Genomic DNA, 12804 nt, shown 5'->3' with positions numbered 1-12804 from the left:
CAAGAGCATACTCTCTCGTTCCAATGCTTTTCTTTAGACAATGAAATTCTCCGGTTGGAACCTTATTGATGATTAATGTTAAAAACATCCTAAAGAAGGATGGCATTCATCATTTGATTTGTTTCTACGACCTGTATATAACCTCCACATTGACTCTGTACTGGTACTCCCTGTATATACAGGCCATACAGGTCAATACACTGTAAAATATACATTAAAAAAAGTACCTCAGACAAATTCAACTACATTTACTTGCACAACTAGATGGCTCCACTAGGGCCCTCTCAGCCAGATAGCTCCACTAGGGCCCTCTCAGCCAGATAGCTCCACTAGGGCCCTCTCAGCCAGATAGCTCCACTAGGGCCCTCTCAGCCAGATGGCTCCACTAGGGCCCTCTCAGCCAGATAGCTCCACTAGGGCCCTCTCAGCCAGATAGCTCCACTAGGGCCCTCTCAGCCAGATGGCTCCACTAGGGCCCTCTCAGCCAGATAGCTCCACTAGGGCCCTCTCAGCCAGATGGCTCCACTAGGGCCCTCTCAGCCAGATGGCTCCGCTAAGGCCCTCTCAGCCGCTGGCTCCACTAGGGCCCTCTCAGCCGCTGGCTCCACTAGGGCCCTCTCAGCCAGATGGCTCCACTAGGGCCCTCTCAGCCAGATGGCTCCACTAGGGCCCTCTCAGCCAGATGGCTCCACTAGGGCACTCTCAGCCAGCCGGCTCCTATAGGGCCCTCTCAGCCAGCCGGATCCGCTAAGGCCCTCTCAGCCAGATGTCTCCTATAGGGCCCTCTCAGCCAGATGGCTCCTATAGGGCCCTCTCATCCAGCCGGCTACTCTATGGCCCTCTCAGCCAGATGGCTCCTATAGGGCCCTCTCAGCCAGCCGGCTATGTGTGTACAAAAAGTAGAAGTACAAATGTCAAGGGAATTGAACTAAAGTGATACATCTAAATCCCAACTTGTAACGAAGGTTTAAATAATAAATAATCAACAATCTATTGCACAGAACTATGAGGTCTAAAGGTCTGTCTTTCCAAGACATTCTGTCCATCCGCAAGCAGACCTGATGATTGTAGATGGAGGGAGAGCCTGTTATTTAAAATGGAAGAATATAACTTCCTGTAGCCTATATCAGGTAACAATGACAATAATCCCTTCATATATACTGTAGTTGAAGGTTATTTTAGTGTCATAAAAAGTGTTCATTAAAACAAATCAGAATGTTTGGTGTGGAAGATGAGAGTGAGGGGGAGGAGAGGGGAAATGGAGAAGAGGGGAGAAGATGAGAAGGTTAGAAGAGGAGGTGAGGAGAGGGGAGAGAAGAGGAGAGGGGGAGAAGAGAAGAGAACAGGGGGCAAAGAGGGAGAGGAGGAGAGGTTGGGGGATTATGAAATTTGACGATCTGACTTGGAAAGGTGGTATCCTATGATGTTGCCATGTTGAAAGTCACTGAGCTCTTAAGTAAGAACATTCTACTGCAAATGTTTGTCTATGGAGATTACATAGCGGAGTGAATGATTTTATACATCTGCCAGGAAGGGGTGTGGCTGAAATACAATCCACTAATTTGAAGGGGTGTCCACATACTTTTGTATATATAGTGTATGTACACATGGGTGTTGTTGCACCATACCAACGATAATCCTGTCTTCCCCATCACATCATGAAAGGTCATGTTGATATACATTTAACCTCTGTCTCTCTCTTCCTCTGACTCCTCCCTTTCTCCTCTGTCTCTCTGTCTCTTTCTCTCTCTTTCTCCTCTGTCTCTCTCTCTTTCTCCTCAGGTCTCCAGGCTCAAAGCGTCAGTCCACCAGGTAGGTAGAGTATAAATCTAAAGTGATTATAGCAGTTCAATATTAGTCAACTTTATTATCCCACATGGAGAAATCAATGTGTCCATACAAACCATTCTAAAACCCAATAACAAGTAGTGTTTTATGGAACTACTAATACTTGTCAACCACAAAGCATCACTGCTGTTAGAATAACAGAATCACTGTCATCATCTGTCCTCACCACTGTGTTTTCCTCTCTGCTGTTTACAGCTGAATACTCAGTCAGACTGGTGAATGGGACCACTTCCTGTTCTGGGACAGTGGAAGTCTTATATGAAGGAGAGTGGTTAAGTAAATGTTATGGGTGGTGGAGCATGATGAGAGAGGTTAAGATTTTGTGTAGAGAGCTGAACTGTGGAGATGTTGTAGCTGAATCTAGAGGACCTCAGTTTGAAACGGGAAGAGGAATAGTCACAATATATAGTACGTGTAGTGGAGATGAGTCTTCTATTGGACAGTGTGTCATCGATGGAGCACGTGGTGTCTGTAATCGTGGATATTATCATCATGTGACCTGTTCAGGTGAGAGACTGGTCATATTGACAGATTTATTTATACATTATACAATATTACCATGTATCATGTTTTATGTGTTTTTAATTTCATGTAAATAGAGGGAGAGATGTCAGATGTATTTAAACATTATATTTGTGTTTGTCATATTGGTTTATGGGAGATGTTCATGGGCAGATCATTGTAGTTCAGATTCCAAGAACACAGGATGAGATGTTACTATCCTTTGTGCAAGCACTTCCAAGAGTTAATGAACAGTGAGCGTGGTGAAATTTGGGGAGCGCATCGTCAGTAGTGTACCTTTGGTTCCTAGGGTGTTTCGGCCTTTCACACTATACACCCTCCTCAAAGGCGGCCAGCGACAGGGTGATCAATCCTACGCTTGCGTCCCATTCCCAATTAGTCATAGGAGTTGCCTTGTTGTTGATAGCAAACATCCCATGGGACTATGCATGGCAGGGGCGTCCTCCTCCCTGAGTCAATCATTGTTGACCGCATACCTCCTGGCCCTCTCACTTCGGGGCCCAGCTGGGGTCTTTCCTCTTCATCCAGAGCCACTGACTGCTGCCTTCTGCCGCCTCTGATACAGCTTTGATTGCCGAACGCTGGCTCTGGCCCTTAATTCCCAGGTCTCTAAGCAGTCTGGTTGTAGATGTTGCCACAAAACCTCTGCAGCCCACCTCCACTGGTCGGACTTCTGTGTTCCAGCCATGATGCCGTGCTTCGGCAGCTAGATCAGCATAGCGCAGATGTTTTCGCTCATAAGCCTCATCTACTGAGTTTTCCCAGGGTACTGTGAGCTCAATGATGAAGACCTTATTGAGTGAACGGGACCAGAGCACCATGTCAGGTCTTAGGGTGGTGGTTGCAATCTCCGGAGGAAACACAAGTTGCCGGCCAATGTCAGCTAGCATTTTCCAGTCGCGGGCCAAGCGCAGCTGGTCTCGCTCTAATGGTGTAGAGCCGCTCTTCGGTGGTTTAGCCCCTTCGCGGACAAAGTTTGTCCGTAAGGAGTGTGATGCTGCTGTGGGTGGTAGGGAGTTGGTGGCAGCTCGCTTGTCCTCCAGGGCGGACGCAAGGTTTTTAAGGACTTGGTTGTGACGCCAAGTGTAGCGTCCTTGGGCGAGGCTTGTTTTACAGCCTGTGAGAATGTGCCTGAGGTTGGCTGGCATGGAACAGAGGGCACAGTCCGGATCTTCACCATACCATTGGTGAAGATTAACTGGTGTTGGAAGGACGTCATATGTTGCTCTGATGGAAAAGCTCAACCGCCTTGCTTCCATGGCCCACAGATCCTTCCAGCTGATCTTCCTCTTCTCCACACTGTCCCATCGAGTCCACTGTCCCTGTTTGGCAAGAGAGACTGCCTTGGCCCACCTTGCAGCCTCCTCCTGATGGCGTACTTCCTGCACTACCATCTTCCGCCGCTCTGGTGCAGTGGCCTTACTCCAAGCAGCACGGCTAGTTAGCCCAAGGCCTCCTCTCCCTTGCTGAACATGACCCACAATGTCAGCATGTCTGAGGGCTGCTGTTGCCTCCTGGACTGCTTTTCCTGGCCTCCATTTGCGCCCAGTTGCCAAGGTCGGCGCGTTGTTGCTCACCACTGGGTCTCGAGATTCATTCAGTGTCATTTGGAGCCTGGTTTTTGCACACTTGAATTCCTCTGTTAGACTGGTGAGGGGCAGCTTGAGGACACCATCTCCATAGAGGCCTATGGTGGTAAGGCATCGTGGAACTCCAAGCCACTTCTTTAAGTAGCCTGTGACTCCTCTTTCCATCTTCTCCACTGTTGAGATTGGAACCTCATACAGTGCTAAGGGCCACAACACCCGGGGTAGGAGACCAAACTGCAGACACCAGGCCTTTAACTTTCCAGGTAGCTGGGTGTTGTCGATGGACTGTAGGCTACTACTGATGTCTTTGCGCAGCTGTTGCACCTGGTCTTTGTCCTTCAGGCTTGCATCATACCACCTTCCAAGGCTTTTTACCGGCTGCTCAGACACTGTTGGGATTTGGTCATCTCCGATGAAGAATTTCAGGTCAGAGAGTACTCCCTTCACAATCGAGATGCTGCGTGACTTGGATGGTTTAATCTTCATACGGGCCCAGCTGATGTTCTCCTCAAGTTTTCTGAGCAGTCTCCTGGTGCATGGGACAGTGGTGGTCAATGTTGTAATGTCGTCCATGTAGGCTCTGAGTGGAGGGAGGCGGAAACCAGAGTCGACTCGCTGTCCACCAGCAACCCATTTTGAGGATCTGATGATAACCTCCATTGCCATTGTGAATGCCAACGGAGAAATGGTACATCCCGCCATTATACCTACATTCAGGCACTGCCATGAGGTGGTGAACTCTGAGGTGGTGAAGCAGAACTGCAGATCCTGGAAGTACGACTTCACCAGGTTTGTGATGGTGTCCGGTATGTGGAAAAATCTGAAGGCAGACCACAGGAGTTCATGGGGCACAGAGCCAAATGCATTGGCGAGGTCGAGGAAGACTACATGGAGGTCCCTTTTCTCCACCTTGGCCATTTGGATCTGATGCCAGATCATGCTGGATCATGCAGATGGTACTGAAGTGAAGATGCCTGATGGATGTCCAGCTGTTTATTTTCTATAAAGTGAAGTGAATTTATTCCTGTCTCCTGCCTGCATTATTCCCAACCCGATCCTGAGTGACTAAGAACCCATTTCTACCTCTTACAGTATCAAACATAACAAACTACAATCTTTTATCCAACATATTTGTGTTTAGTCCTTGACAGTGTCATCAACAAAACTGATTGAAAGTTCAACCAACTCTTTTTCTCCAGAGTCTGTGCGGCTTGTGGATGGAGCTGGTCTCTGCTCTGGGAGAGTGGAGGTGAAGTCCAATCAGTCCTGGGCCTCAGTGTGTGAAGCTGACTTTGACCGGCAGGATGCAGAGGTAGTCTGCAGGGAGTTTGGCTGTGGGGCACCTGCAGCTCTACAGGGGGGGCTCTATGGAGAAGGTGAGGGTCAGACCTGGGATAAAGAGTTCCAGTGTAAAGGTAATGAGTGCCTTCTCCTGGACTGTGACACCTCAGACAGAGAGAACAACACCTGCCTACCTGGTAATGCTGTTGGACTCACCTGCTCAGGTAAGAAACGGTTTGTCCCTCAATCAACATTGTTTCTCATTTGGAGTGAAGGATATGAGAGACAATATAGGTGTGTTTTAGTGAGAAAATAGTAAGATTACTGTCTCTCTCTCCTCTTTTCTCAGAGCCTGATGATGTGAGGCTGGTGGGAGGAGGCAGTCGCTGTGCTGGTGGAGTGGAGTGGTACGACCAGGGAGAGTGGAGGACTGTGGGATCTTTCTCTGACATGATGTCTACAGCTGTAGTAGTGTGTCGACAGATGGGTTGTGGCTCCCCTGTTTCAGTACTACCTGGAAAAAACACTAGAGGGTTCAGATTTGACTGTGAAGGGGATGAATCTGCACAGAGGGGATGTATAAGAAGATATGATCTCCGTCATGGACTCACAGTGATCTGCTCAGGTCATAACAATAGATTATAATTACATTCAACTGATTTCCTTCATTCATACAACTTCCTCTGCACCTCTCATGATGACTGTTTAACTTGTCAGTCTGCTTTACTAAATAGATCAATCAGTCAAGTAGAAATCAAATACAACTTAAATATCCCAGAATGCTTTTGTATGTGATTGTTCTCAGTGAACGTCTCTACTCACTACCACTGTCACATGTCATGTTATTGTCACATCTAAATGAGGAAAGTAGTTGAGGAGCTACGTTTTCTTTTTCTCCTCTTGTTCCAGATGTCCTGCTTCAGCCTGATATCAACATATGTTGTCTCAGTGACTGTAGGCCCACTACTCATGTTGCCCTGTGAGGGAGGGTGGCTGGCACTGTTACATGCTGATGTTATTGTCATATCTATAGGAAACTAGTTGAAGAGGTTTTTCTTGTTCTCTTTTATTGTTATAGATCTCCTGGTCCAGCCTGATATCTCCCTGACTGACTCAATGGGAGGGGTCTTCAGGGCCACCAGGGGCCCGGGGTGTTCAGGGGCTACAGCTTCAACATCACCTGCTCCACTCAGACACAGTACCCAGGAGGCTCCTTCCTCCTCACGTTCACCGGCTCCAACAGAACCCAGACCCAGCCAGCTGTCAATCACTCTGCTGCCTTCCTCTTCCCTGCTGCAGATGACTCCCACCAAGGGAACTACAGCTGTGTTTATGAGAATTCTGTTTTCTCTCATAACTTCTCCTCTGAGAGTGAGCTCCTCCCCCTCACCATCACAGGTAACTGAACATGAACCAGACTTATAACTTTGTCATTGACAGATTTCCCACAGATCTATGTGATGATGATCAGTCCCCTCATCAACATTCCAGCATTTATTGCATTTTGCTTTTTCCTTTTATTTTTCAAATAACCGAAAGTGAGAGATTGTAATCTGAATAAAGGGGAAAAGGCTATTCTTGAACACGGGGTGAGACATTCTTACTAATCTGTTAGAGAACCATTTTGGATTGAAATAGACGTTTTGTTTACTGAAGCCTTTAGTGAGGGGTCTAATGCTTAACATTTCATCATTGCTGCCCTCCAAGTTCATATTCATTATGTAAATAGGCCTGTTGAAAATTGTCTGGTTTGCCGTTCAAAATCAAACAGAATGTCTTTTGGTGATATCATTTAAAAACAGGTCGCTAGGTGTAGACAAGACCATAAGCACATAGGTAAACTGGGATATGACTAAAGAGTTAAATCAGGGTAAACTGGGATATGACTAAAGAGTTAAATCAGGGTAAACTGGGATATGACTAAAGAGTTAAATCAGGGTAAACTGGGATATGACTAAAGAGTTAAATCAGGGTAAACTGGGATATGACTAAAGAGTTAAATCAGGTTAAACTGGGATATGACTAAAGAGTTAAATCAGGGTAAACTGGGATATGACTAAAGAGTTAAATCAGGGTAAACTGGGATATGACTAAAGAGTTAAATCAGGGTAAACTGGGATATGACTAAAGAGTTAAATCAGGGTAAACTGGGATATGACTAAAGAGTTAAATCAGGGTAAACTGGGATATGACTAAAGAGTTAAATCAGGGTAAACTGGGATATGACTAAAGAGTTAAATCAGGGTAAACTGGGATATGACTAAAGAGTTAAATCAGGGTAAACTGGGATATGACTAAAGAGTTAAATCAGGTTAAACTGGGATATGACTAAAGAGTTAAATCAGGTTAAACTGGGATATGACTAAAGAGTTAAATAAAACTGGGATATGACTAAAGAGTTAAATCAGGGTAAACTGGGATATGACTAAAGAGTTAAATCAGGGTAAACTGGGATATGACTAAAGAGTTAAATCAGGGTAAACTGGGATATGACTAAAGAGTTCAATCAGGGTAAACTGGGATATGACTAAAGAGTTAAATCAGGGTAAACTGGGATATGACTAAAGAGTTCAATCAGGGTAAACTGGGATATGACTAAAGAGTCAAATCAGGGTAAACTGGGATATGACTAAAGAGTCAAATCAGGGTAAACTGGGATATGACTAAAGAGTCAAATCAGGGTAAACTGGGATATGACTAAAGAGTTAAATCAGGGTAAACTGGGATATGACTAAAGAGTTAAATCAGGGTAAACTGGGATATGACTAAAGAGTTAAATCAGGTTAAACTGGGATATGACTAAAGAGTTAAATCAGGGTAAACTGGGATATGACTAAAGAGTTAAATCAGGGTAAACTGGGATATGACTAAAGAGTTAAATCAGGGTAAACTGGGATATGACTAAAGAGTTAAATCAGGGTAAACTGGGATATGACTAAAGAGTTAAATCAGGGTAAACTGGGATATGACTAAAGAGTTAAATCAGGGTAAACTGGGATATGACTAAAGAGTTAAATCAGGGTAAACTGGGATATGACTAAAGAGTTAAATCAGGTTAAACTGGGATATGACTAAAGAGTTAAATCAGGGTAAACTGGGATATGACTAAAGAGTTAAATCAGGGTAAACTGGGATATGACTAAAGAGTTAAATCAGGGTAAACTGGGATATGACTAAAGAGTTAAATCAGGGTAAACTGGGATATGACTAAAGAGTTAAATCAGGGTAAACTGGGATATGACTAAAGAGTTAAATCAGGGTAAACTGGGATATGACTAAAGAGTTAAATCAGGGTAAACTGGGATATGACTAAAGAGTTAAATCAGGGTAAACTGGGATATGACTAAAGAGTTAAATCAGGTTAAACTGGGATATGACTAAAGAGTTAAATCAGGTTAAACTGGGATATGACTAAAGAGTTAAATCAGGGTAAACTGGGATATGACTAAAGAGTTAAATCAGGGTAAACTGGGATATGACTAAAGAGTTAAATCAGGGTAAACTGGGATATGACTAAAGAGTTCAATCAGGGTAAACTGGGATATGACTAAAGAGTTCAATCAGGGTAAACTGGGATATGACTAAAGAGTTCAATCAGGGTAAACTGGGATATGACTAAAGAGTCAAATCAGGGTAAACTGGGATATGACTAAAGAGTCAAATCAGGGTAAACTGGGATATGACTAAAGAGTCAAATCAGGGTAAACTGGGATATGACTAAAGAGTTAAATCAGGGTAAACTGGGATATGACTAAAGAGTTAAATCAGGGTAAACTGGGATATGACTAAAGAGTTAAATCAGGTTAAACTGGGATATGACTAAAGAGTTAAATCAGGGTAAACTGGGATATGACTAAAGAGTTAAATCAGGGTAAACTGGGATATGACTAAAGAGTTAAATCAGGGTAAACTGGGATATGACTAAAGAGTTCAATCAGGGTAAACTGGGATATGACTAAAGAGTTCAATCAGGGTAAACTGGGATATGACTAAAGAGTTAAATCAGGGTAAACTGGGATATGACTAAAGAGTTAAATCAGGGTAAACTGGGATATGACTAAAGAGTTAAATCAGGGTAAACTGGGATATGACTAAAGAGTTAAATCAGGGTAAACTGGGATATGACTAAAGAGTTAAATCAGGGTAAACTGGGATATGACTAAAGAGTTAAATCAGGGTAAACTGGGATATGACTAAAGAGTTAAATCAGGGTAAACTGGGATATGACTAAAGAGTTAAATCAGGGTAAACTGGGATATGGCTAAAGAGTTAAATCAGGGTAAACTGGGATATGACTAAAGAGTTCAATCAGGTTAAACTGGGATATGACTAAAGAGTTAAATCAGGGTAAACTGGGATATGACTAAAGAATTCAATCAGGGTAAACTGGGATATGACTAAAGAGTTAAATCAGGGTAAACTGGGATATGACTAAAGAGTTAAATCAGGGTAAACTGGGATATGACTAAAGAGTTAAATCAGGGTAAACTGGGATATGACTAAAGAGTTAAATCAGGGTAAACTGGGATATGACTAAAGAGTTAAATCAGGTTAAACTGGGATATGACTAAAGAGTTAAATCAGGGTAAACTGGGATATGACTAAAGAGTTCAATCAGGGTAAACTGGGATATGACTAAAGAGTTCAATCAGAAAATATTCCAAAGACATAATGCTTGTGAAATGCTTGTGTTTCTGGCTCTGACAGTGCAGTAATATCTAACAAGTAATATCTAAGAATTTCACAACATAAACTCAATACACACAAATCTCAGGAATGGAATTAAGAATATATAAATATATGGACGAGAAATGTCAGCACGGCACAAGCTAAATAAATTGCACGTAGACTAAATAGATGGCATGTATACTAAATAAATTGCACGTAGACTAAATAGATGGCATGTATACTAAATAAATAGCACGTAGACTAAATAAATAGCACGTAGACTAAATAGATAGCATGTAGACTAAATAAATAGCACGTATACTAAATAGATAGCACGTATACTAAATAGATAGCACGTATACTAAATAAATAGCACGTATACTAAATATATAGCGCATAGTCTAAAACACAGTAGAATAGAATACAGTATATACATATGAGATTAGTAATACGTAGACTAAAACACAGTAGAATATTATGAAGTATATGAATATGAGATGAGTAATGCATTAAGGGACTAACGTGCCATTTGTTAAATTGGCCAGTGATTTCAAATCTATGTATATAGGCAGCAGCCTCTAATGTTTCGTCCCAAAAAACAACTATCTGAATAAGATGAATAATATCTGACAATACCTTTTTAATTCTCCGCACTACACATTTTGCTAGGATTTTTGCATCACGACACTGAAGTGTAAGATGCCTCCAATGTTTTAAATGGACTGGATCTTTATATTAACCACTTGGATCCTGTTTCAGTAATAATGAAATCAGACCTTCTTGTTGAGTATCTGATAATCTACCATTTATATAGGAGTGGTTATATCGTGCTGATAACGGTCCTCTGAGAATATCTAAACGGTTTGGTATAACCTCCACTGGTAGGCCCTCCAGGCCTGGAGTTTTCCTGGACTTAAAGGCTTTAATGCTGATAACGGTCCTCTGAGAATATCTAAACGGTTTGGTATAACCTCCACTGGTAGGCCCTCCAGGCCTGGAGTTTTCCTGGACTTAAAGCCTTTAATGCTGATAACGGTCCTCTGAGAATATCTAAACGGTTTGGTATAACCTCCACTGGTAGGCCCTCCAGGCCTGGAGTTTTCCTGGACTTAAAGGCTTTAATGCTGATAACGGTCCTCTGAGAATATCTAAACGGTTTGGTATAACCTCCACTGGTAGGCCCTCCAGGCCTGGAGTTTTCCTGGACTTAAAGGCTTTAATGCTGATAACGGTCCTCTGAGAATATCTAAACGGTTTGGTATAACCTCCACTGGTAGGCCCTCCAGGCCTGGAGTTTTCCTGGACTTAAAGGCTTTAAATGCATCAAGAAGTTCCTCCTCTGTAATTTGGCCTTCAGATGAGTCTTTCTGTTCAGCTGCTCATTTTACATTACGAATAGAAAAAATATTCCAACACTTATCTTCGGTTAGTGGCGATGGAGGAGACTGAAACGAAAACATAAATTGCTTTTCTTCCTCTTTCAAAATATTGTTTCATGAATCATGGGTGACTCTGCCATATGTAACAAGGTTTGTATATTTATTTCTGGTAGCATTACTATGTTGAAGAGAAAATAATAACAATTTTCCCCATATTCCACCCAGGTCGCTTTATTTTTAGTAATACATTACACTTGATCTATCTTGAAAAAGTGATTTCCTGAAGTGCGCGAGGGACACAGTTTGTAGTGTGATTACCTTTACGTTCCATAGAGATACTTAAAACCATATTATAATCTCACACCATCATTAGAGTCTTGTGTTGCTTGTAGGGTTGATCTATATATCTTCAAAGAAGTGTGGATCATTGTTATTTGGACTGTATAGGTTAATGAGCCCTGTCTGTTTATTGTCCAATAACATCTTTAAAATCATTCATCTACCTTCATCCATCACAATTACTGTTAATTAATATCACTTTTTTGAATGTCATTGACCATGTTAGAAATACATTTCACCCCAGAAGTCCTTTTTCCACACAACTTCATTTAAAATTGTTGAATGAGTTTCCAATAAACAATAGATACTATATTCCTTCTCTTTTAGCCATGTAAATACAGAGTATTTTCGTATTATCTACTAAGACTACAATTATACCTGTCTATACTTATTTCACCATTTACCATAATGAGATACACGTTTTGAATATAGTTATCATAAAATATGTTTGTAAACTCACTGTTAAAAAGTACCATAGTGATTGTGTTCATTTAGCTGTACCATGATATTTGCATTGCTACTTAGAAACCCCCCAATTGTTCTCCACTCTACCGTCCTCTAAAACCCCTCCCCGTCCCAAGTAGGTTTGTCATCCCAGTGACCGGCAGGCCAACCCCCGTCCCCTCGAATCCCAGGGCCCCCGAGAGACCGGGACCCATCCTTTGAAAAGACCCCACAGTGAAACACACAGAACAGAAGCAGATCAGCAGACAAAAGCCTTTCTCTCTCACATCGATTATCATACAACTACTAAAAAACTCATTCATACATAAATAATATCCTGCGTATCTTCATTTCCACCATTAACAAATAATATGTGTAATAATGTAGGTAGTTCCTGCTATGTGATGATGTTAGTAGTATAGAGATAATGATGTTATTGATCATAAATGTTATGATATTGATTATGATGTAGATTAGTGTTATGTTGTTAGTAGTATAGAGATAATGATGTTATTGATTATAAATGTTATGATATTGATTATGATGTGGATTATTGTTATGATGATGTTAGTAGTATATAGATAATGATGTTATTGATTATAAATATTATGATATTGATTATGATGTGGATTATTGTTATGATGTTAGTAGTATATAGATAATGATGTTATTGATTATAAATGTTATGAAGAGTCACTGAATGTTGTAATAAACTCACTGTCAGTCTTGTGTGA

General features: G+C 42.0%; 1 protein-coding gene across 1 annotated transcript in view; it reads left to right on the top strand.

Moving 5' to 3' along the window:
- Window positions 1–12804, top strand: part of LOC124027098 (CD5 antigen-like) — a 29698-nt gene extending 16894 nt beyond the window's left edge. Inside the window, exons 2-7 of the mRNA XM_046339643.1 lie at window positions 1783–1812; window positions 2044–2355; window positions 5159–5464; window positions 5590–5865; window positions 6319–6638; window positions 12211–12804. Of these exons, the coding sequence (XP_046195599.1) occupies window positions 1783–1812; window positions 2044–2355; window positions 5159–5464; window positions 5590–5865; window positions 6319–6638; window positions 12211–12399 (1433 nt within the window). The 3' untranslated portion in view covers window positions 12400–12804. The remainder of the gene's footprint in view (window positions 1–1782; window positions 1813–2043; window positions 2356–5158; window positions 5465–5589; window positions 5866–6318; window positions 6639–12210) is intronic.

Source organism: Oncorhynchus gorbuscha, unplaced genomic scaffold, assembly GCF_021184085.1.
Source record: "Oncorhynchus gorbuscha isolate QuinsamMale2020 ecotype Even-year unplaced genomic scaffold, OgorEven_v1.0 Un_scaffold_2965, whole genome shotgun sequence".
In the NCBI taxonomy this organism is placed as follows: domain Eukaryota; kingdom Metazoa; phylum Chordata; class Actinopteri; order Salmoniformes; family Salmonidae; genus Oncorhynchus; species Oncorhynchus gorbuscha.
The sequence above is the reverse complement of the archived record's forward strand: the minus strand, read 5'-3'. Positions and strand labels throughout refer to the sequence as shown.